The sequence below is a fragment of the Nicotiana tabacum genome, chromosome 23, assembly GCF_000715075.1.
Source record: "Nicotiana tabacum cultivar K326 chromosome 23, ASM71507v2, whole genome shotgun sequence".
Lineage (NCBI taxonomy): Eukaryota > Viridiplantae > Streptophyta > Magnoliopsida > Solanales > Solanaceae > Nicotiana > Nicotiana tabacum.
The window spans coordinates 61,810,163-61,837,109 of NC_134102.1; the positions used below are offsets into that span (position 1 = coordinate 61,810,163).

General features: G+C 36.3%; 1 protein-coding gene across 1 annotated transcript; it reads left to right on the forward strand.

Moving 5' to 3' along the window:
- Positions 1-21,562: 21,562 nt before the first annotated feature.
- On the forward strand, positions 21,563-22,816 carry LOC107762706 (uncharacterized). The gene has a single exon (XM_016581086.2). The coding sequence runs from the start codon at positions 21,563-21,565 to the stop codon at positions 22,814-22,816; it is 1,254 nt and encodes a 417-aa protein (XP_016436572.2).
- Positions 22,817-26,947: the final 4,131 nt, after the last annotated feature.

A 26,947-nucleotide genomic window follows, 5' to 3' on the forward strand; every position in this document is an offset into this window, starting at 1 on the left:
TATTTTCATTGATAATTTGGACTCATATAAGGGGAATAAGGGTACAAAGCGGGAAAGAAGGAAAAATTAACCAACTCTAATAACCATCCCCAGAGACGTTTCCCATCTCCTCTTCTTCTTATGGATCTTCTTCCGGATTCTAATCCAAAGAAGGAAAACAAGGTGGTTGATATGTTGTATTTCCTCTCTTAGGGACGCCATTTCTTGGACTATCCTGGCCACGTGTTCATTATTCCTGGTATCGTCCTTCTCCCTTGATCACCCAGGGTTGTCGGCTATGACCAAAGTATGTTCAGTCGGGTTTTCTGTAGCTGACATGTTTCCTTTTGATCTTAGATTGTACGGTGGTTATGCCAGTTTCGGTCGACACAAACCAACTTTCTTTTTATTTTGGGGGTAATAATGAAGCAACAGAAAAAATAAGAAGAAAGAAAAATAAAAAGAAATGGGAGTCTGTTTCTTCATTTATATAAATAGGAAATCACACAGAGAATTTAATTTACGCGTTAAGGCTAGCGCATTTCTTAGATAACGTAGGGTCCTCTCATTGCCGGATGTAGGTCTAAATAGTAGATATTTGACAAACATTTAGACTTGACACATTTCGATCCGAAGCAAGTTTGTTTTCATTGATAATTTGGAATGATATAAAGGGAATATGGGTACAAAGAGGGAAAGAAAGGGAAATCAACCAATGCTAATAACCATCTCCAGTGACGTTTTCCATCTCCTCTTCTTCTTATGGATCTTCATCCGGATTCAAATCCAAAGAAGAAAAATGAGGTTGTTGATAAGTTGTACTTCCTCCCCTGGAGACTCCATTTTTTGGGCCATCCTAGCCACGCATTCATTATTCCTGGTATTGTCCTTCTCCCTTGATTGCCTAGGGTTTCGGTTTTGACCAGAGCATGTTCAGTCGGGTTTTCTGTAGCTGACATCTTTCCTTTTGATCTTAGATTGTACGGTGGTTCTGCCAGTTTTGGTCGATACAAACCAACTTTCTTTTTATTTTGGGGGTAATAATGAAGCAATAGAAAAAATAAGAAGAAAGAAAAATAAAAAGAAATGGGAGTCTGTTTCTTCATTTATATAAATAGGAAATCACACAGAGAATTTGATTCACGCATTAAGGCTAGCGCATTTCTTAGTTATCGCGGGGTCCTCTCGTTGCTGGAGGTAGGCCTAAATAGTAGATATTTGACAAACATTTAGACTTGACATATTTAGATCCGAAGCAAGTTTGTTTTCATTGATAATTTGTACTGATATAAGGGGAATAAGGGTACAAAGCGGGAAAGAAGGGGAAATCAACCAACTCTAATAACCATCCCCGGAGTCGTTTCCCATCTCCTCTTCTTCATATGGATCTTCTTCCGGATTCTTATCCAAAGAAGTAAAATAAGGTGGTTGATATGTCGTACTTCCTCACTTAGGGACGCCATTTCTTGGGCCATCCTAGCCATGTGTTCATTATTTCTGGTATCGTCCTTCTCCCTTGATCACCCAGGGTTGTCGGCTATGACCAGAAGATGTTCAGTCGGGTTTTCTGTAGCTGACATGTTTCCTTTTGATCTTAGATTGTACGGTAGTTCTGCCAGTTTCGGTCGACACAAACCAACTTTCTTTTTCTTTTGTTCGAAATAATGAAGCAAAAGAAAAAATAAAAAGAAAGAAAAAGAGAAAGAAACGGGAGTCTGTTTATTCATTTATACAAGCAGGAAATCAAACAGAGCATTTAATTCACATATTACGGATAGTGTATTTCCTAGAATTTGTGGGGTCTTCTCATTGCCGGACGTAGGCCTAAATAGTAGATATTTGACAAACATTTAGACTTGACAAATTTAGATCCGAAGCTAGTTTGTTTTCATTGATAATTTTGAATGATATAAGGGGAATAAGGGTACATAGAGGGAAAGAAGGGGAAATCAACCAACTCTAATAACCATCCCTAGTGTCGATTCCCACCTCCTCTTCTTATTATGGATCTTCTTCCGGTTTCAAATCCAAAGAAGGAAAATGAGGTGGTTGATATGTTGTACTTCCTCGCTTAGAGACTACATTACTTGGGCCATCCTGGCCATGTGTTCATTATTCCTGGTATCATCCTTCTCCCTTGATCGCCTAGGGTTGTCGGTTATGACCAGCGCATATTCAGTCGGGTTTTCTGTAGCTCACATCTTTCCCTTTGGTCTTGATTGTACGGTGGTTCTGCCGGTTTCGGTCGACACAAACCAACTTTCCTTTTCTTTTGGGGGTAATAATGAAGCAATAGAAAAAATAAGAAGAAAGAAAAAGAAAAAGAAATGGGAGTCTGTTTCTTTATTTATATAAGCAGGAAATCACACATAGCATTTAATTCACGCATTAAGGCTAGCGCATTTCCTAGATATTGTGGGGTCCTCTCATTGCCGGAGGTAGGCCGAAATAGTAGATATTTGACAAACATTACGACTTGACACATTTAGATCCAAAGCAAGTTTGTTTTCATTCATAATTTGGACTGATATAAGGGGAATAAGGGTACAAAGAGGGAAAGAAGGGGAAATCAACCAACTATAATAACCATCCCCGGAGTAGTTTCCCATCTCCTCTTCTTCTTATGGATCTTCTTCCGAATTCTAATCCAAAGAAGGAAAACAAAGTGATTGATATGTTGTACTTCCTCTCTTAGGGACGTCATTTCTTGGGCCATCCTGGCCACGTGTTCATTATTTCTGGTATCGTCCTTCTCCCTTGATCACCTAGGGTTGTCGGATATGACCAGAGCATGTTCAGTCGGGTTTTCTGTAGCTGACATCTTTCCCTTTGGTCTTAGATTGTATGGTTGTTCTACCAGTTTCGGTCGACACAAACCAACTTTCTTTTTCTTTTGGGGGTAATAATGAAGCAAAAGAAAAAATAAGAAGAAAGTAAAAGAAAAAGAAATGGGAGTCTGTTTCTTCATTTATATAAGCAGGAAATCATACAGAGCATTAAATTCATGCATTTAACGCTAGCGCATTTTCTAGTTATCGTGGGGTCCTCTCATTGCTGGAGGTAGGCCTAAATATTAGATATTTGACAAACATTTAGACCTGACACATTTAGATCCGAAGCAAGTTTATTTTCATTGATAATTTGGACTCATATAAGGGGAATAAGGGTACAAAGCGGGAAAGAAGGGAAAATCAACCAACTCTAATACCCATCCCCGGAGACGTTTCCCATCTCCTCTTCTTCTTATGGATCTTCTTCCGGATTCTAATCCAAAGAAGGAAAACAAGGTGGTTGATATGTTGTATTTCCTCTCTTAGGGACGCCATTTCTTGGGCCATCCTGGCCACGTGTTCATTATTCCTGGTATCGTCCTTCTCCCTTGATCACCCAGGGTTGTCGGCTATGACCAAAGCATGTTCAGTCGGGTTTTCTGTAGCTGACATGTTTTCTTTTGATCTTAGATTGTACGGTGGTTATGCCAGTTTCGGTCGACACAAACCAACTTTCTTTTTATTTTGGGGGTAATAATGAAGCAACAGAAAAAATAAGAAGAAAGAAAAATAAAAAGAAATGGGAGTCTGTTTCTTCATTAATATAAACAGGAAATCACACAGAGAATTTAATTTACGCGTTAAGGCTAGCGCATTTCTTAGATAACGTGGGGTCCTCTCATTGCCGGAGGTAGGTCTAAATAGTAGATATTTGACAAACATTTAGACTTGACACATTTCGATCCGAAGCAAGTTTGTTTTCATTGATAATTTGGAATGATATAAAGGGAATATGGGTACAAAGAGGGAAAGAAGGGGAAATCAACCAATGCTAATAACCATCTCCAGTGACGTTTTCCATCTCCTCTTCTTCTTATGGATCTTCATCCGGATTCAAATCCAAAGAAGAAAAATGAGGTTGTTGATAAGTTGTACTTCCTCCCCTAGAGACTCCATTTTTTGGGCCATCCTAGCCACGCATTCATTATTCCTGGTATTATCCTTCTCCCTTGATTGCCTAGGGTTTCGGTTTTGACCAGAGCATGTTCAGTCGGGTTTTCTGTAGCTGACATCTTTCCCTTTGGTCTTAGATTGTACGGTGGTTCTGCCAGTTTCGGTCGACGCAAACCAACTTTCTTTTTCTATTGGGGGTAGTAGTGAAGCAAAAGAAAAAAATAAGAAGAAAGAAAAATAAAAAAATGGGCGTATGTTTCTTCATTTATATAAGCCGGAAATCACACAGAGCATTTAATTCACGTATTAAGGCTAGCACATTTCCTAGATATCGTGGGGTCCTCTTATTGCCGGAGGTAGGCCTAAATAGTAGATATTTGACAAACATTTAGATTTGACCCATTGAGATCCGAAGCAAGTTTGTTTTCATTGATAATTTGGAATAATATAAGGGGAATAAGGGAGAAAAGAGGAAAAGAAGGGGAAATCAACCAACTCTAATAACCATCCCTGGAGTCGTTTCCCATCTCTTCTTCTTCTTATGGATCTTCTTCCGAATTCTAATCCAAAGAAGAAAAACAAGGTGGTTCATATGTTGTACTTCCTCTCTTAGGGACGCCATTTCTTGGGCCATACTGGCCACGTGTTCATTATTCCTGGTATCATCCTTCTCCCTTGATCACCTAGGTTTTTCGGCTATGACCAGAGCATGTTTTGTCGGGTTTTCTGTAGCTGACATATTTCCTTTTGATCTTTGATTGTACAGTGGTTCTTCCAGTTTCGGTCGACACAAACCTCTTTTTATTTTGGGGGTAATAATAAAGCAACAGAAAAAATAAGAAGAAAGAAAAAGAAAAAGAAATGGGAGTCTATTTCTTCATTTATATAAGCAGGAAATCACACAAAGCATTTAATTCACGAATTAATACTAGCGCATTTCTTAGATATCGTGGGGTCTTCTCATTACCGGAGGTAGGCCTAAATAGTAGATATTTGACAAACAGTTAGACTTGACACATTTCGATCAGAAGCAAGTTTATTTTCATTGATAATTTAGACTGATATAAGGGGAATAAGGGTACAAAGCGGGAAAGAAGGGGAAATAAACCAACTCTAATAACCTTCCCCGCCTTAATGCGTGAATTAAATGCTCTGTGTGATTTCTTGCTTATATAAATGAAGAAACAGACTCCCATTTCTTTTTCTTTTTCTTTCTTCTTATTTTTTCTGTTGCTTCATTATTACCCCCAAAATAAAAAGAAAGTTGGTTTGTGTCGACCGAAACTGGCAGAACCACCATACAATCTAAGATCAAAAGGAAATATGTCAGCTACAGAAAATCCGACTAAATATGCTCTGGTCATAGCCGACAACCCTGGGTGATCAAGGGAGAAGGATGATACCAGGAATAATGAACACGTGGCCAGGATGGCCCGAGAAATGGCGTCCCTAAGAGAAGAAAGTACAACATATCAACCACCTTGTTTTCCTTCTTTGGATTAGAATTCGGAAGAAGATCCATAAGAAGAAGTAGGAGATGGGAAACGACTCCGGGGATGGTTATTAGAGTTGGTTTATTTCCCCTTCTTTCTCGCTTTGTACCCTTATTCCCCTTATATCAGTCCAAATTATCAATGAAAACAAACTTGCTTCGGATCCAAATGTGTCAAGTCTAAATGTTTGTCAAATATCTGCTATTTAGGTCTACCTCTGGCAATGAAAGGACCCACGATATCTAAGAAATGCGCTAGCCTTAATGCGTGAATTAAATGCTCTGTGTGATTTTCTGCTTATATAAATGAAGAAACAGACTACCATTTCTTTTTCTTTTTCTTTCTTCTTATTTTTTCTGTTGCTTCATTATTACCCCCAAAATAAAAAGAGGTTTGTGTCGACCGAAACTGGCAGAACCACTGTACAATCTAAGATCAAAAGGAAATATGTCAGCTACAGAAAACCCGACTGAACATACTCTGGTCATAGCTGACAACCCTGGGTGATCAAGGGAGAAGGATGATACCAGGAATAATGAACATGTGGCCAGGATGGCCCAAGAAATGGCGTCCCTAAGAGAGGAAGTACAACATATCAACCACCTTGTTTTCCTTCTTTGGATTGGAATCCGGAAGAAGATCCATAAGAAGAAGTAGGAGATGGGAAACGACTCCGGGGATGGTTATTAGAGTTGGTTTATTTCCCCTTCTTTCCCGCTTTGTACCCTTATTCCCCTTATATCAGTCCAAATTATCAATGAAAACATACTTGCTTCGGATCTAAATTTGTCAAGTCTAATTGTTTGTCAAATATCTACTATTTAGGCCTACTTCCGGCAATGAGAGGACCCCACGATATCTAAGAAATGCGCTAGCCTTAATGCATGAATTTAATGCTCTATGTGATTTCCTGCTTATATAAATGAAGAAACAGACTCCCATTTTTTTTTCTTTTTCTTTCTTCTTATTTTTTCTGTTGCTTCATTATTATCCCCAAAATAAAAAGAAAGTTGGTTTGTGTCGACCGAAACTGGCATAACCACCGTACAATCTAAGATCAAAAGGAAGCATGTCAACTACAGAAAACCCGACGAAACATGCTCTGGTCATAGCCGACAACCCTGGGTGATCAAGGGAGAAGAACGATACCAGGAATAATGAACACGTGGCCAGGATGGCCCAAGAAATGGCGTCCCTAAGAGAGGAAGTACAACATATCAACCACCTTGTTTTTCTTCTTTGGATTAGAATCCGGAAGAAGATCCATAAGAAGAAGTAGGAGATGGAAAACGACTCCGGGGATGGTTATTAGGGTTAGTTTATTTCCCCTTCTTTCCCTCTTTGTACCATTATTCCCCTTATATCAGTCCAAATTATCAATGAAAACAAACTTGCTTCGGATCTAAATGTGTCAAGTCTAAATGTTTGTCAAATATCTACTATTTAGGCCTACCTCCGGCAATAAGAGAACCCCGCGATATCTAAGAAATGCGCTAGCCTTAATGCGTGAATTAAATGCTGTATGATTTATTCTCTAACCGAATACTAAAAGATATTTTTCGAAAAAAATTTTATACTCACCAACCAAACAAGGGAAATGAAAATATTTTCTAAGAAAACATTTTTCTACCTAGCAAACACACCCCTAATGTTTGGTTATTTTTCTTTTCTTCCGTTTCCCTAGGCACTTTTAAAAAAGAGACCATCATAGTGAATTATAGGATGTGATACTAAGTGTTCTTAGTTTTGGCTTTTGCTTTAACCGATAATGTTTTACTCCACTTTACTTTGTCAAAGAATCACAAGACTATCTAAACATTGTTTATTGGATCTGTGAATAAAGTTTGATATGCAAAGTAAAAAAAGAAAAAAAATATTTATAAGGTGTTAGATATTTTAAGAATATTTTTCAGATAGTTTAGCCGTTACTAATATTAGAGTCAATGTTTTGACAGGATGAGTAGTGGCGGAGCCACATTGAAGCAAGGGGTGTCAAGCGATACCCCTTCGCCGAAAAATTACACTATTTTGTTAGATAATTTTTTTTTATGTATATTTATTATACGTTGATTCCCCTTGACTTTTCGATGTATCTAATTATTTATATTTTGACACCTCTTGATGAAAATTCTGGATCCGCCACTGAGAACGAGCATAGAGATTACAAAGAAATGACGCGAGACTCAGACTTATAACCTTTGCCTTTGCCTGTCTAAGAAGAATCTCTCATACAATGTGTAAATTCGACTCCCTTAAAGAGTTATAGAAGATGGTATGACTAAAATTAGTTTAATGATTACACTTTATTTGTCACATAATTAAGTAGTCTATATATAAGAACTTTAATGCGTCTAACGGTCTTAAGGTTCATGGAACTCTAGTTAGAATATTTGGTCTCTAATCACTAGTACTTTTGGTAATTAACTAATTGCTGTTGCCTTTATTTTCAAATTATGAGGCTGAAGTTAAGAGACGAAACCCTCCTATTAAAACATTACAACATTTAAAATTAATTCTTCATAGAAAAACGACCAGTTTGGTATACAAGAAACTAGATGTTTCATTAAGAACAATAGACTAATTGGTACTGAATGAATTAATTCTTATAATACCAAAGCAGGTAATGTAGGTGAATTGGTAGAACACTTTACCATTACCTTAACCAATCACATTCATATAGGGTCCACAAATGGATGATAGTGAACAGAAGCATCAGCTGTGGTGTAGCCGTGTAGGCAATAGCCATGAAAATTGCCCCTTTTCTCTGCTTTATAAAATCTGCACATCATATAATAGAGTCTAGTAAACTTAAGTGACATCTTGGCTTAGGCAACTTGACTTCATTTAATATGCATTTCTTAAATCTTAGAGGGACAAATATGAACAGAGCGTCTCTAAAGGAATCATATAGTTGGTGGGCGAACAAAGTCCCACATTGGTAGCTCAAAAGATTAGGAGCCTACATATAAAGTGTAGCGATCTCTTAATGTGTAGGGCCTTTTGGGGAAAATCATGTGAGTTTGGCCCAAAACGAACAATTATCACACCATATTAAGAGTATTTTTGGACTGATTTAGCCCGGCACAACATGTATCAGATTCTATGTTCGCGAAACGAGTATGGAGATGGTAGAGTGATGGTGCGGGGCGGCACGCACACAATAAAAAGCTAGTTGCGGGCTTCGGTTGCCATAATACTCTAACAATGTGGGTGGCACACAGTGAATCTCGAAAATTGACCCATGAATCGTGGTAAGGGCCTACATAGAACTTAGTTCGATGGGCTAAACCGGCTCAAAGATACTATTATTACTGTGTGATATTATTCGCTTTGGGCCGAGCCATCACAATTTTTTTCAAAAGGTCTCATATCATTAAGAGATCTCTACACCTTATATGTAGACTCCCAATCTTTTTTGCTGTCACGTAAATATTGGTGTCTCGTGTATTTGATTATTTTACCTTGTCATATTCGTATTGATTGATATACTTGCTACCCGTATATGTTTGTACTTGAATTTATTTGTCAACTCTATTAGAAAAATTAAACTTGAGTATTATTCTACTACTACATAGTCGTGCACATTATTTGTACCTTGCTTTCCCCAATATCGGAATGATAAGCAATACATTCTTTCTTTTTTAATTTATTTTTTCATATGTCACTTCCCACCAATACAGATAATGAATAAAGTTGCCCACAAAGATTTAAATTTTAAAAAAAACAATCATGTTGCAACTTGTCTTTATTAGAATTTGGAACATGTAATTTCACATATTTCATTAATTGCTAAATCACATACTTAAGTGCTGAAATATGAGTACATCTATTTCTTGAATATATACATAGTAATATAAGACCTACTTATTTATTCATATTTTGGACCCAATAAAAAAAAGGACGGTATATTGCATCACATAAATTTGGCTGATTAAACGAACACAAAGTAGAAGATAAGGGAGTGTGATCCACACTTATTCTCCACTTCAATTTGAGTCCTTATGTTGTGTGAACGTGGCCACCGCAGGCCTAAAATAGAACCTAAATTCCATTTTTTTTCTTACAAATTTTTCTTGTACTATTTTAGGTGGAACAAGTTTAGTTTCCTAAATTAATTTGCAAACTCAATTTGACCACAAAAACTAATCATGGTAAATTTACAATTCATTTCCTAATTAGTGTCAATTCTTTGATCCACTATGCTTTGATTTTATATATTTTTCAAGTAAGTTGAACATAATAAAATGGAAATTACACGATAAAATTGCAGTTTAACCTGTTTGTACATATCTTTTGTTTTTATTGTCTTGTCCGTTCTGGATAAATAATTCGAGGGCGTGCAAGAGAAGATTAGTCGAATCGTCCAAAGCAATTAGAGGCAAAAATGAAACAGTAAAATGTAAATATTCCATAATGGTTGGTTAAGAAAGAATTTTAATGTTACTGTTCCGCTTCATACGTATTGATGGAAACAAACACTATGATTTAGTAAGTCGCAATGGATAATTTGTCATCTATGAATAAAGTAAGCGTGCATATAGTAGGCAACTTGCTTGATATGAGAGTAACGAAATTTAAGATATTATAATCTATGAAAGAACCATTTGAGAAATGGAGGAGTCGATGGGGGTGGATTAGCACAACCTACTTGACCAAAGAAGAGTATGGGAAAAAGAACTGTAGTTTGACAAAATTAAGGTAATGGATCAAATAATTAATATCTAGATTAGTAATGCCGTTATGTTTGAGACATTAACACTGTTACTGAGGAAAAAAACCTCTTTCATAGTTTTGTGCACGTGGCCAACCTTCTCGAAATCCCCAATCACTTAATTGGCCAGCCTTTTGGAGATCCCCAAATACTCTTCCATGGCTTTGTGGCACGTGGTTTATTTGAAAAGAGGAAATGTCTATTTTAGTAGCAAGTTGTGCTTTCCTTCGGACTCCTAGAATTGTATAACTTTTGTTTAGTTCCTTCTTAAAACTTCATTTAATTTTTAATACTCCTTGAACTTAAAAATTTGATAGTCTTGATCTTCTTAGATATTGTCTTGGTAAAGAGCATGAATATACTCACTTTTAGACGCGTTGGAGGAAAGAAAAATCAAAATATTAGCTTCCAAATGTGGTATTTTTTAAATATTATTTGCCACATAATTAAATATAATAATTTATTTATTCCAATTCTATTTCTTATTATTTTTTCTTAATCTACACTGCATATTTTTTCTCAATTGTATTTTTTATATACAATAAAGAGGGATTTTCAGAAACCACTGTAGTTAAGTGGCTATTAGCGTGCTATAGCTACAATATTCATATTTATTGGCCATAGCTATAATTTTGTTGCTATTGTGCTTGAATAGCATGTATTCACGCGACTGTATTTATAAATACAGTGAGATAATTCGCCTAAAAAATAGGGATTACAACTATTTAATAACGAAAAGCACAATAAATTAGTGTGTATCAATTCGATTGTATACACTGTATTTAATTCGGATGTATTCATTGTTATTTATTTTACATTGTATTCAATTTCACTATATTGAATTAAGTTGTACTCAAACAACAAAAAATTAAGAAATAAGGTATACACTGCTCTATTCAATTCAGCTGTATACACTGTATTTAATTCACCTATATTCAATTCACCCTATTCAATAGAGGGATGTATTCAAAAAATAAAAAAATATATCATAAAACAGTGATATTCATTTGTATTCAATTCACAATATTCATGCGTAGTGCTTTTACACTGTATTTAATTCGGTTGTATTCAAGCAAAAAAAACAGGGATCTGCCACAAAAAATAACTTTCAGAATACATAAATACAAGCAAAAATATAATATATTTGAGTGTATTTATACAGAGTACAAATGCATTTGTATCATTGTATGTGACTCAATGGCAAAGAAGAGAAGAAAGTTTACAGGAGATGGCATCTTTCGCCCAAGCAAAATGCTATATACATTGTATTAAAACTAAAAATGGAGACGAACAAAAAACCGATCCTCAAATCTTTCATCGTGCCTCCGACTTTTCAAATGATACATATATCTGAAACTTTTGGTTTTGAGTATATTGAATATTGTATCAAATCTTCCACCGCGCCATGGATTCATTTTTATGGAACGAATATATCTGAATTTTGAGCGACAAAACCATATGGAAAAAGGCTTCGTTTTGAGATAGGAATCTGGGTCAACGGACAAACAAAGAAGGAGAAGAAACCATAGATTCCGGAGAAGAAGTTATGGACTTCAAAGAAGAAGAACCCAAATACCAAAGTTGGATATATTTTGAGCAGCAAAACCAGATGGAAAAAAGCTTCGCTTTGAGTAAATCGGAATGTTGGTCAACGGTTTTAGTGGGCCTCCGCCGGCGAACTAGATCTATGGTTTCAGAAAGAGAGAGGAGAGAGAAAGAGCGAGAAAGTTGAGGTAGAAGAGAAAGAGGGTTGAGGGAAAAGTTGAGGGTCCAGTTGTATGTATTTATTTGTACTTTGCTATAAAATATAAAAAATGGCTATAAATAATAATATTTTTAAAGTGTTTTGGTTTATAATAAATAGGGTGCATTATTTTGTTATAACATGTAAAATTTCCTACAATAAATATATGTTTTAACGATGTATTTCTTATCTTTCTTCCGGTTCCAATCTACAAAATTTAGTTGAAACTCCATTTATTTTAGCCACATAAGAAGAAAATTTAGCCAAAGTAATGAAGTTCAAATGGTATACTTTTTACAAAAAATAGTACTGTGTATTTTTATTTTTATTTTCATGCAATGATTATTTATTTAAACTATGCATTTTTTTTTTCGAGTAAAATTCACAAATATTTGGTCGGAATTTTACTATTCTTAGCTAAAAATTTTATTTAGACAATTTATAGAGTTCCAACCATGTATTTTTTAGATGCAATGATAATATGTTCTAACTGTGCATTCCTTCTTTTCCTCACCAAATATGTAAAAGTAACTTGATTAAAATATTACTATCTTTAGCTAAAGAAAAACTTATAGTCAAAATAATATTGTTTCAAGTTTTTTTTTAAATACATATTTTAGCACAAAAAATGAATTACATAGTTGGTGGACTTAAAAGATAAAAATATATAATTTTATTGTAAAAAAAACCATATGGACAAAAAATTCATGTGACACCGCGTGTGACACACTCCCATGGATTGTCAACATTCAGATGGGTGAGTCTATAAAATTGCCAAGTTTAGAGGAATATTAAAGACCACGTGAAAATTAAGAAGGAACTAAATAAAAGTTGCCAAGTTCAGGGGTCTCTAACTATTTTGTCATTAATTAATGAATTACCTCACACACTGCCCTTTTCTCCTCCAAAGAAATCAGGTGGACAGCACAGGGACAGAATTCTAAGTTTATCTGGTGAATTGGGCAACAAATTATAAATGTGTCCATCAGGAAAATCCTATTTCGAAGCACTAACTTAAAAAATGGTGGAAATGGCTGCTTCAAGTTGAGTAAAAGGGAAACCAAATTTCGGTGCTAAGAGGAGAAGGATTAAAGCACAGCCACAAAAATATTATGACAGAGTGAGTATTCAGTGGGTTTGCGGACCTTGTACTGGTATTTCCTTCTCAATGACTCTTTTCTGTGAACTATAATGATTAATACTATATTGGACCAACTAGACTTGGTCTGTGTAACAATTATGACCATTCTGGCGATTTTTATTTTTTGATATTTTCTTTCTTGAGATTATATGCATATATAGTCCATGCCTAATTGGTCGTTGTTAGTAAAATTGTTTTCGAAAAGGAAATTCTACAAAGTAAAACAGAAACAAAAATGCATAGGAAAAACAAAATTAAATCTGAGTTCACTGAATTCTCAGTGTGTACGTTCTTAAAGAACTTAATCCCCTCCTAATACCCGAGGTTTAGGATTATTTTCTCCCATGATAGAACAGATTATCCACACTGGTGTAGCACTACTTTAAATCCTAGTGCTTCAGCGAACGTACTAAGTCGGAGCAAATCGCACATGACAGTTATATTTGTTTTGAAAAACATAATGCAAAGAAAAGGAGACAAAATTTCAAAATTTTCAATGTATGAAAAATGAGGCCAAACCTCTAAATTTATATACAATGAAAGGGTGAAATGGAGAGGTACAATCCAAAAGGTGTCTCCCATTTTTCATTCACCTATTCACTGTAACGATCCGGCCGGTCGTTTTGAGTGTTGTAGCCTCGTTCCCCCATTTACTGCTTATTCTACGCCCAATTATTGATATGTGACTTGTCGGGGTAGTTGGTTTGCTTCCCGGGATGTTTCGGAGTGAATTGGGACACTTAGTCCCAAGGTTGGAAGCTTAAGTTGAAAGAGTTGACCAGATATTGACTTATATGTAAACGACTCCGGAATGGAATTTTGATGGTTCCGATAGCTTCGTATGATTTTGGACTTAGAAGTGTGTTCGAATAGTGATTTGGAGGTCCGTAGTTGATTTTGGCTTGAAATGGCGAAAGTTGAAAAATTAGGAGTTTTGGAAGTTGAGAGGTTTGACCAAGAGTTGACTTTGTGGTTAACGGGTTTGGATTTTGGTTCCGAAAATTGAAATAGGTCTGTTGTGTCATTTATGACTTGTGTGCAAAATTTGAGGTCAATCGGAGTTGATTTGATAGGTTTCGGCATCGAATGTAGAAATTAGAAGTTCATAAGTTCATTAGGCTTGAATCGATGAGTGATTCGTAGGTTTTAGTGTTATTTGATGTGATTTGATGCTTTGAGCGCGTTCATATTATGTTTTAGGACTTGTTGATATGTTTGGTTGAGGTCCCGGGGGTCTCGGGTGGATTTCTGATGTTGCAGGTTTGGTTTCCTTATTCGTGATCGTGTGGGTTGGTCCGCGATCGCGAAGGCTTATTTGGACAGCTGAGATTTTTTCTCTATGCGTTCGCGAGTAAGAGTTTGGCCAGGCCACTCGCGAACGCGTGGGTCTAGTCGCATTCGCGAAGAGGAAAAGAGGAGACTCGGTTCACGCAGATTTGTTAATCGCGATCGCGTGATGTTGTTTGCGGTCGCGTAGTTCTGGGAAGGCAGTGCATCACATTCGTGTGGGCTTATCCGCGTTCGCGTAGGTTAAAGTTTGGCAGCTTAGGATTTGTGCTTCGCGATCGCGGAGCATTTCCCGCAATCGCGAAGAAGGACATCTGGGTAGACTTAAATATTTCAAAAACGAGGGTTAGAGTAAAATTTCACAATTTGGTTTTGAAAGCTCGGATTGAGGCGATTCTTGGAGAGATTTTCAAGGGAGTGCTTGGGGTAAGTGATTCTAACTCGATTTTGGTTAAATTTCATGAATATATCATTGTTTTCATCATTTAATTAGTGTTTTGGGTTGAAAAATTGGGGAAAAATGATGGAACTTCTTAGGCCAAATTTTGGGGATTTGAGGGCGTTTTGGTATAGGATTTGAGTAATTTTGGTATGGTTGGACTCGTGGTTGAATGTGTATTCGGATTTTATAACTTTTGTTCGAGATGTGGGCTCGTGAGTTGATTTTTGAGTTGACTTTTTGACTTTTAATTAAGAACTTAGCATTTTCATATAGAATTAATTCCAATAGCTTGAGTTGATTGTATCGAATTGTTTGTGGCAAGATTCGAGGCGTTCGGAGGCCGTTTCGCGAGGCAAGGGCTTATTGGAATAGAGATTTGCACGGTTTGAGGTAAGTAACACTTCTAAACTTGGTTCTGAGGGTATGAATCCCTGAACTTCGTGTTATGTAATTAGTATTGAGGTGACACACATACTGGGTGACGGGCGTGCGGGCGTGCACCGTAGTAATTATGACTTAGTCGATTTTGTGGGACTGTGTAGTCACCTTATCTGAATATTATTACTATACTATGTGTTAGAGCACTTGAGCTATGAATTATGTTAGAAGTCATAGTTAGGCGATGAGCTGGTACTATTGGGACCCACAGTGGTCGTTCTTTGCAATTGAGTTATTTGCTTAATTGCAATTATATACTCAGTCGCATTTATCATTACATATCGTATCTCAGTCCCTGTTATCATACATTGTCACATCATGTATTATTGATTTGGGCTGCTTAGCATGAATGTTGTGAGCCCGAGAGACCGGAGAGATTTAATGTCTGAGTGAGGCCGAGGGCCCGTTTATGAGTGATATTGATGGGATACGCTGCACGCCGCAGCAGGAACTATTTACTCATGATGGGATCGGGCCGCATGCCGCAGCAAGTATTATTGATTCACGATGGGATCGGACTACGCGCTGCAACATGATTTATTAGCGCTTGGGCTGGATCCACCCCTTCGGAGTGTGCACACCCATATTGAGCACAGTTGCTATTGATTCATGATGGTATCGGGCTGTACACCGCAGCGAGTACTGTATAGTGCTGAGTGATTGAGTATGATGAGTGAGAACTTAGACAGTCTGGTTGAGTACTCTGAGAGTGTGAGTACGCGAGGCTTTCATTGTGTTGCATCACATACGACATGCATATTGGCATGTAGATATAGAGATGTCATATTCCTCTTATCATTCAGACTCGGCATATTTTATCTGTATTGAGCTTAACTGTTAAACCTGGAAGCATGTCTACTTTCCTGTACTGTACCTGCAAATTATGAGTTTCTCTGAGATACTATTATCATACTTTTCTGTTAATTTTCATACTGTTTAATTATCTATTTGTATGGTATTGTTCGAGCTTGTCACTGCTTTCAGCCCAAAGGTTAGACTTATTACTTATTGAGTTGGTTGTACTCACGCTACACCCTGCACTTCGTGTGCAGATCCAGGTGTTTCCGGGCATGATGGTTGTTGATCTTGGAGTTTCAGCCGTTCGGAGATTTTCGAGGTAGCTGCCTTGGCGTCCACAGACCTTGACTCTCCTCCCCTATCTCTCAGTTTTACTTATTCTGTTCTACTTTCTTAGACAGTGTATCCGACTATGTTATTGTATAGATGCTCATGTACTCCGTGACACCCGAATCTTTTGGAAAGTTCTGTATTGAGTTGTGGCATTTTTTATTCAGTTTTTATGTGATTTTATTTACTTAAACCTATTTATGCATATTTTTATTTAAAGAAGCTGGTATTTTGTGAGTTGTCGGCTTGCCTAGTATCATGATAAGCGCCATCACGACACTTGTGATTTGGGGTCATGACAAGTTGGTATCAGAGCCTAGGTTACATAGGTCTCACGAGTCATGAGCAGGTTTAGTAGAGTCTTGCGGATCGGTACAGAGACGTCTGTACTTATATTCGAGAGGCTGCCGAACCCTTAGAAACTTCACTTCCTTGCATTCTTGTCGTGCGCATTTGTTAATTCTGAGAACTAAACTTCTGTTATTTTGTTCTCTCACAGATGGTGAGGACACGTGCTACCGGATCAGGCGGATGTGTTACAACCCAAATTCACGTACCTTAGATCACGCTGTAAGTTAGTCGACGTAAATCCAAGAAGAGATTATCTTTGAGATGATAAGAAGTTAATCCTATTGGTCTTAAACGATACAAGGGTGTATAAGAGTGGTTAACAAGTATTAGAAGTTAAACGAATCAAGGATGTTGTAACCCGTATTTTCTGATAACACTAGAGGTGATTAATTGTCCCAAGAGGTCGTGTTTTAATGTATTTGAATCATATAATATTCGTATCATAAGTCTTGAAGTCAAGCGAGTTATGAAACAAAGTCGATAAAAGTTGTCGCAACTTACGTTTATAAGTTTACTTAAACTTTAGGTCAAATGTTACTACATTTTTGTCCCAATGTACTTGGAATTATGGGGTGATCTATCTATCAAATTGAAGATCTATAAGTCTAGTTTCCAACGCATTAAACCGTTCGTTGATACGATCTCGAAATACAGAAATATTCGCGTTTTCGCGAGAGTGCGCCAAGCAGCTCTCTATGGGGCCCATATAGGCGATTTAAGACATATGGATATATATAAGATATCTCAACCCCGTTTTAAGTCATTATTTTTCAGTATATTCAGACCTTAGAACCCTAAAAACACTCTCTCAAGGTTCTCTCATGATCCAAGACCCAAACAAAGGGCAAACAACACAAATCAAGTGTCGGGAATCCCGTGGCGCTAGTAAGTTTCTTGTTCTTCTTGTTGTTGCTGATTTTTGAGTTGTTCCAGCTCGTGTGGGAGGTTGTTTTAAGTGTTTTATGTTCTGTAAATACTCCTTCAAGTTTTTAATATCAACCCTAGGTGATTTCAAGTCTTCTAAAGTAATTCTAGTGCCGAAAAACCCGAATTAATTGCTAGTTTCGCTTCCTTGTTCTTGTGGCAGAATTGGAGGGATATTTCGTGGAAAATTAAGGTCAAATTGGAGTTTTTATTTCTGTTTAAAGGTAAGGAACCTCTTACTCTATATATATTTAAGATTATCCAAGTTGCGGCTAAGTCGTTGAAGCTAGAACTTGTGAAATATATATCGAAAGGCTTGGTAGTAATGTTGTTGGTTGGTGGACTATTTTGGGAGGCTCAATATGATTATTAATGATGTTGTTTGGTGATTCTATTGACTTGTGTGAAGTCATATAAATAGGGGAGGTGCTGTCCTTTTCATCGTAAAATAGGTTGCGGTCGATACATAATAGTTACGACGCTTAAATAATGATAGTGTCATTTCTCTTATTGTAGACTAAGGAGTCGTGACATTTGCATAGCTTGAGGTTGGGCAGTATATACAAGGTATGTGAGGCTATCCCCTTCATTCTTTTGCACGACTCCGATTGTACATAATATAATGAACGAGCTCCCAAAGATACTCTACTCTTAGAAGCTAGCAGTACTTACATTGCTGCCCTTCTTATGAAACGATTGATATTGATGTTACTTCTTTTATTCTTATATTATCAATGTTGTTGGTAGTTTCTGATTCTTATAAGATTCTTGATGAAGAGTTAATCCTAATAACGTGTACGAAGGATACCGACCTTACGTCACTCCGAAAGGTTCAAAATGTGATTCCAATGAGTCCAGCATGCATCATATATATGTATCTATTTTACTCTATCGAGCCGCGCTATAGTCGGCCGGGTACGACACCTATTGTGAAACCACTGATCAGTTGGGTTTTACCAAGATCCACGTGGCCGGGTACGATTTTACTGAGCCCTATGATGGCCGGGTACGTTTTACCGAGCCTATTATGGCCGGGTACGATATAATGATGGTGATGCCCACAAAGGCGTATGTTTTAAAAGTTTATGTATATATATGTATGTATCATGTATTTCATGTCAGTAGCCCTCATAGGTACCCAGATGTCATAGGTTGTATATTTTCTATCCCTGTTTACATTACTGTTCTTACTTATACTTTCTTGCCTTACATACTCAGTACTTTATTCGTACTGACGTCCTTTTTATTTGTGGACGCTGCATGTCGTGCTGCAGGTCCTGATACACGGGTAGACGCAGCTCCCCCACCACAGTAGGCTGTCCAGTTCAGCGGTTATTGGCGAGATCCCTTCTTCGGACTTGCCGTGGTCTTGGTATGCATTTTTCGTATAGACATTATGGGTATGTCGGGGCCCTATTCCGGCAATGTTGTAGCACTTATATTCCTTTAGAGGCTCATAGACAGGTGTCGACTCATGTATGGTTTGGAATGCCTTGTCGGCTGATTTTTGTTGTATAGTCTTTCATGGCACCATGGTAGCTCGTACCTTATATATAGTTTCTTGACAGTCTTGTCGTCCCATGTTATGTATGTTCATGACATTATCTTTCATTGTTGGATGTTCATGATCCATGTCTACCATTTATATTGATCTTGTCGGCCCTTAAAGATAATAAGGAAGGTTAGATAAAATGTACGTTGGTGCTCGACAAGTATGGCCCGGGTGCTAGTCATGACCCTCCAGTTGGGTCGTGACAATAATCCCACCAGTACCACCAGCTAGGGCCACGAGAGTTTGAGGCCACGGTCGAGGCCGAGGTACGAGCAGAAAACTATATCACAAGAGAATTAGTAACAGAAACTGAAATAATAACTACTGAACAATTATGCCCTGAATTACCTAAAGAATTAATAATAAATGAAGAAATAACAGAAAAAGAAATAATTATTGGAGGAATACCTTTAATAATACAATTTAAAATATGTCAAGAAAATGAAAACGAAAATATTACACTAGGAATAAAATGGTTAGAAAAGGTAAAACCATACAGTCTAGGAGATAAACAATTAACCATAACATACAAAGATAAGAAAATAGTAATAAAAAGAGCAGAAGAATGAAAATATATATACTCGCAAAAATCATAGTAGAAGGATATTATAATAGATACTATACACCAATGATAGATACAGGAGCAGAAGCTAATATATGTAAATATAATTGTTTACCAACGGATAAATAGGAAAAATTAAAAACACCTATGGTAGTAACAGGATTTAATAATGAAGGAAGTATGATTAACTACAAAGCCAAGAACGTAAAAATACAAATATGGGATAAAATACTAACTATAGAAGAAATATATAACTTTGAATTCACTACGAAAGATATGTTACTAGGAATGCCATTCTTAGAGAAATTATACCCACACATAATAACAAAAACACACTGGTGGTTTACCACACCATGTAAAAATAAAGTAGGAGCAAAAAGAGTAAATAATAAACAACGAAAAAATACAGAACGGATACGAGGAAATGAAAAAATCACACAAAAATTAGAAAATATAAATAAAAATACAACTACTCAATTAGAAATTATTATATTTACAATAGACAAAGTAAAAATAATCCAGAAAGAATTAGAAAAATTATATAATGATAACCCTCTACAAGGATGGAATAAACATAAGACAAAAATAAAAATAGAACTAATCGAAGAAAATAGTATAATAACACAAAAACCCTTAAAATATAACTTTGATGACCTAACATAATTTAAAATGCATATAAAAGAATTATTAGATAACAAGTATATACAAGAAAGTAATAGTAAACATACAAGTTCAGCATTTATAGTAAATAAACATAGTGAACAAAAAAGAGGAAAAAGCAGAATGGTTATAGATTACCGAAATTTAAATGCAAAAACTAAAACATATAATTACCCAATACCCAACAAGATATTAAAAATAAGACAAATCCAAGGATATAACTACTTTAGTAAATTTGACTGTAAATCAAGAATTTATCATCTAAAACTAGAAGATGAATCTAAAAAACTAACAGCATTTAAAGTACCACAAGGATTTTATGAATGGAATATTTTACCATTTGGATATAAAAATGCACCAGGAAGATACCAACATTTTATGGATAATTATTTTAACCAACTAGAAAATTGTATAGTATATATAGATGATATATTACTATATTCAAGAACACAAGATGATCATATAAAATTATTAGAAAAATTCATACATATTATAGAAAACTCTGGTATAAGCTTAAGCAAAACCAAAGCAGAAATTATGAAGAATCAGATAGAATTTTTAGGAATACAAATAGATAAAAATGGAATAAAAATGCAAACACATATAGTACAAAAAATAATCAATCTTGATGAAAACATAGATACAAAAAAGAAATTACAATCATTTTTAGGATTAGTAAACCAAGTAAGAGAATATATACCTAAATTAGCAAAAAACCTAAAACCTTTACAGAAAAAACTAAAAAAGGATGTAGAATATGAGTTCGATGAAAAAGACAAGGAACAAATAAGAAAGATTAAAATATTGTGTAAAAAACTACCAAAATTATACTTCCCAGATGAAAACAAGAAATTTACTTATATTGTAGAAACAGATTCGAGTAATCATAGTTATGGAGGAGTTCTTAAATATAAATATGATAAAGAAAAAATAGAACATCATTGCAGGTATTATTCAGGATCATATACGGAACCACAGAAAAATGGGAGATAAATAGAAAAGAATTATTTGCATTATATAAATGTTTATTAGCATTTGAACCATATATAGTTTACAACAGATTTATTGTAAGAACAGATAATACCCAAGTAAAATGGTGGATAACCAGAAAAGTACAAGATTCAGTTACAACAAAAGAAATACGCAGACTGGTATTAAATATATTAAACTTTACATTTACAATTGAAGTAATTACTACTAACAAGAATGTTGTTGCAGATTACTTGTCAAGACAAAGCTACCCAAACTGACCCAGATAATACAATGGAAAATCTACTCTTAGCCATGACTACACTTTGTAAGAAAGTGAAAAGTATGGATGAAGAGATACAGATAATAAGAAAAATAGCTAGTAGTCAGCAGCATGACTCAAAAAATACGGAGATAAGACGATCGGAAGTCTCTAAAATTCCAGAGCTAGAAGGTGACGTTGAGAAACACCTAAAAACTCATAACAGTTTGTTAAATACAATTGCAGGAAGCAGCACAGCTAGCATTTCATCTGCAAAGAAGAAGGAAGAAATTAAACCTAGATACACAAATATAAATATGAACAATTTATTTTCAAAACCATTCGTACAGAAAAATATCCAAAATACCCAGAAAGAAATATTCCTACCACCTCAGATAAATACCTACAAAGAAAGTTTGAACCAAGCCAAAAAGACATACAACCATATAACCCGTACATATATAGACAATATACACAAAATACAAAACTTTTTAAACAAAAACCCAAGATCCCAAACTACCCAGAATCCAAATGAAGATTACATTACCCATTATCTAACAGGATATAATAAATTAGTAGCCCTACCAAATACAAATGCAAAACTAATAGCTACTTGCTACAATTATGGACTATTGGATACTGTATATACACAAACAGGACAGGAGATAGCTACTATACCAGAATTACACAAAGCATTTATGCAATACAAAAGAATAACTAAAGGAACATTATTCTATATACGATTTTATTCAGCTACAGCAGAGATATTATACGAAGAGATAAAGCCTATCATACAAGTTATCAAGATCGGGCTTACAAGAGAAATGCTCGTACCAGAAAAAATAGAAGAACAAGAAGAGATAGAAAAAATAAATATTCCAGACTTTTATGCAAATAAAAGGATTATTGGAATATCCACTATACTAAATGAGCTAGCAAACAACTACTTAAATCAGAATGCGATTTGGAGTTATTATTCAAGAGAACAAACAATGATATATTCAAATTGCAGAGATATACGAGAAGCAAATATGGAAGAATTAAGACAATGGGTCTTAAGTCTTTTAAAGCCAGAACAACCTACAACCACAAGAGCTATAAGGACAAATTTTATCTCTCCAGATCTGTTAACAAGATATTGCAAGCTAATCAGTCACAAATATCCAGATCACATATGCTCAAAATGCAAAGGAGACGACAATATTATTCCAGACGTACAACTGGAATAATCGAGAAGGAAACGACAAAATAAACTATGGCAGACAAGATAAAGTAAAAGAGTTATTAGATTCTTTTCTTTTTGTAAAATAATGTTATTTTATTTTTTGTAAAAGTCGTAAAGTAAATAGGTCTTTACTTTGTAAAAGTAAGAGTCAGTTTCATGAACAGTAAAGGTCGTTCATGAATAGTAAGAGTCAGTTTCATGAACAGTAAAGGTCGTTCATGAATAGTAAGAGTCATTTATGTAATCTTTAAATAGCCTTACGATTATGAATAAAAAACAGGCTGCATCTTCAGGCATCCAAATACTTCTCTCTCTAAAATATACTCCAAGATAAAAACACAGAAAAGCTATGGATCAACAAGAAGATATCAAGAACCTACAAGAACAGGTATATCATATTATAATTATGAATAGCTAAGTTATTATATTCCTGATAATCTCTTGTAAATTATAATTATCCATCATATAATAGTACTGTTATAGAAATCATCTTGAGAAAGTTTGCCATGAAAATATGCTAAGAGTAGGTAAGCCCAGACTATGCATCCTAAGGTTGAAACCGGTAGGCAGGAAGGCCGTTTAGGGGAGTAAACAAAGTTGAGGCGCTGTTAGGGTAACTGATTGAAGCAGAAAGTCATGGTAGTGACCAGAAAAGATGATTAAAATAACTTATTATGATATGATGAATAAGGATAATAGACATAGAGATTGAAAGGAATATGTTTAGCAAATCATATGATAAAATGAACACTTACTTAATAGATGATGATCTTAGTTATAAGATACTTATACTATATATACTTAATAAGATAGAAGATAGCTATTAAGTAAGCCTTTTGAGTCTATTAAGTAAGGTTTTTACACACTTACTTAATAGATGATGTTTAGTCTACTATATCTGCTATAATTTTCTAGTTGGTTAAAATAATTATCCATAAAATGTTGGTATCTTCCTGGTGCATTTTTATATCCAAATGGTAAAATATTCCATTCATAAAATCCTTGTGGTACTGTAAATGCTGTTAGTTTTTTAGATTCATCTTCTAGTTTTAGATGGTAAAATCCTGATTTACAGTCAAATTTACTAAAGTAGTCATATCCTTGGATTTGTCTTATTTTTAATATCTTGTTGGGTATTGGGTAATTATATGAAGAAGACCGGTTCCAGAAATATAGCTAAAGACTTAGTTATATTTTAGAGAGAGAAGGTATAGTTTAGAGAGATACCAGATAGCTAAACCGGTCGAAAAAGGAACAAATAAGACAAAAACCAGTTCTATAGTTTCTATAGCTAGATGGGTATCTTCAAATATTTTTAATATCTTGATAGCTATCTATTGTATATTTACAGTCAATTATATGTTCTTTTTGGCTAACTACGTAGTATTCTTCAAATGTTCTAGTCAGGAGCGTGAGGAGAGGGAGGCCAAGAGGCCTGGTAGTTCGGGTGGTTTCAGCGGTGCTTCTTCTGGGGGTCAGTTCCACCATAGCAGGGGTCGTCCTTATAGGCCCGCTCAGATGGCTCGTCCACTTCATCGTGGCGCATTAGCTAGCCATGGTTCATACAGTGCTCGACCGGGTCAGTCATCTCTCTGTGCACTCCCAGCTCAGAGTTCATCTTGTGCTCCTTCAGTTTAGGGTTCATCTGCACCAGGTTCCTCTAGTGGTTATTCTGGTTCTCGGGGTCAGCCTCAATACTTGTCGCCAATATCAGAGAGGGGTTGTTTTGAGTGTGGAGAGTTTGGCCAAGTGAAGAGGCATTGTCCCCGCTTTTCGGGAGGTCCAGTTTAGCAGAGAAGTCAGGCTTTGAATTCCGCACCAGTTACTTCACCACCCGCTCAGCCAGCTCGGGGTGGGGCTCAGGCAGCTAGAGGTCGCCCTAGAGGGGGAGGCCAATCAGTTGGCAGTCAGGCTCGATTCTATGCTATTCCTGCCAGGCCAGAGGCCGTTGCTTTAGACACAGTGATCACAGATATTGTCTCAGTATGCCACAGGGATGCTTCTATATTATTTGACTCTGGTTCCACTTATTTGTATGTATCATCGTATTTTGCTCGTTGTTTGGATATGCCCCGTGAGTCCTTAGTTTCACCTGTTCATGTATCTATGCCGGTGGGCGATACTGTTGTTGTGGACCGTGTATATCGGTCATGTGTAGTGACTATTGGGGGATTGGAGACTAGAATTGATCTCTTATTGCTTAGTATGGTCGATTTTGACGTGATTTTGGGTATGAATTGGTTGTCTCCATGTCATGCTATTCTGGATTGTCATGCTAAGATCGTGACGTTGGTGATGTTAGGGTTGCCAAGGATCGACTGGAGAGGTTCTCTAGATTATGTTCCCAGCAGGGTGATTTCATATTTGAAGGCCCAACAGATGGTTGGGAAGGGGTGTCTGTCATTTTTGGCCTTTGTGAGGGATGTTGGTGCTGATACCCCTACTATTGATTCTATTCCGGTTGCGCGAGATTTTCCAGATGTGTTTCCTGCAGACCTGCCGGGCATGCCACCCGACAGGGATATTGACTTTGGTATTGACTCGGTGTCGGACACTCAGCCCATTTCTATTCCTCCGTATCGTATGGCACCAACTGAGTTGAAGAAATTGAAAGAGCAACTTCCGGAGCTTCTTGATAAGGGCTTTATTAGGCCTACTGTGTCGCCTTGGGGTGCATCGGTTCTGTTTGTGAAGAAGAAGTATGGTACTATGCGGATATGCATCGATTATAGACAGTTGAACAAAGTCACAATCAAGAACAAGTATCCTTTGTCGCGCATTGATGATCTATTTGACCAGCTTCAGGGAGCGAGGGTGTTCTCTAAGATTGATTTGAGCTCTGGGTATCACCAGTTGAAGATTCGGGACTCGGATATTCTGAAGACAATATTTAGGGCCCGCTATGTTCACTATGAGTTTCATGTGATGTATTTCGGGCTGACCAACTGTAACACCCCGAAAAATTTCGAAGTACTTAAGTGTAAAACCTCGTAAAATTTTTCAAATGAATTTGTAAGGCCCCGTTAAAATTTTCTAATGATTTAAGATTTTTAAAGTGCAACAACAGTATTCGGGAATAACGTATTCTAGTATTAAAGGAGACCCATGGGATTTATGTTCAAGTTTGAGTTTTCTTTTGTATTCGACCTCGAATCAGAGTTTTGATAATTCCGTTAGGTCCGGATGGTGATTTTAGACTCGGGAGTATGCCCGGAATTTAAATTGGATATTTCTAGGATGTTTCAACGTCGCTTCTTCGAGTATATCTGGTATCACAATAAACAAATGTGCTCCAAATTCAGTTTTAATTGAAGCCTTAGATCCGAATTGAAATTACGGAGCCGTAGCAAAAGGAATCGTCGAATTCGGACATCGTATGAGAGAGTTATGCCCATTTTCGAGCGAAATAGAAAAGCTTTCCCATCGCCAGCGCCCAAGGTAGCGTGGGGCGCTAGACCTGGCGCTGGGATTTTTGAGGTTCTGGAAATTGGGCCACAGGTAGCGCCCCATGCTGCATGTGACGCCCGAAACGCTATATACTCATTCGGGGGTCATTTTACCCCATTTTTCTTGGCCGAACTTTGGGGTTTTTCTCCATTCTATCAAGACCTCCAACTCCCCCCATCTTCAAGGTGAGTAATCCCTACTAATTTTATGTTTCATTCCATTAATTCCACCCTAAAACTAACTCAATCCTCCATAAAATACATAGATCTTCAAGAAAGTTCCTCAAGAACTCAAAGGAGGGTTTTGCAAGATTTCTTCCAAAAGGTAATCCTACACCCTTAGACTTACATGTATGGATATATTATGGGAATATGAGTATGAATTAAGTATTGGAGCTTATGGTATGGTGATTGGAAGCCATAAGTTCCCAATTTAAATACATATCCATTGTAGAGATTGAAAGGTGATTGTTTGATGGAATTTTGTTGGTTGGGTGTGCATGGATAGTCATGTATGTGATGTTGGAAGTTATGAATTGTTTAAGAATGATGGTGGGATAAACTGTTGGTGAATGGTAGTAGTTGGATGAATTAATTCTATGGGTAAGAGATGTAAAGATTCATGCCTACTAAGTGTTTGATAAAATGCCTAAATGGCCTAAATTATGGAATTTGTTACTAATATTGGT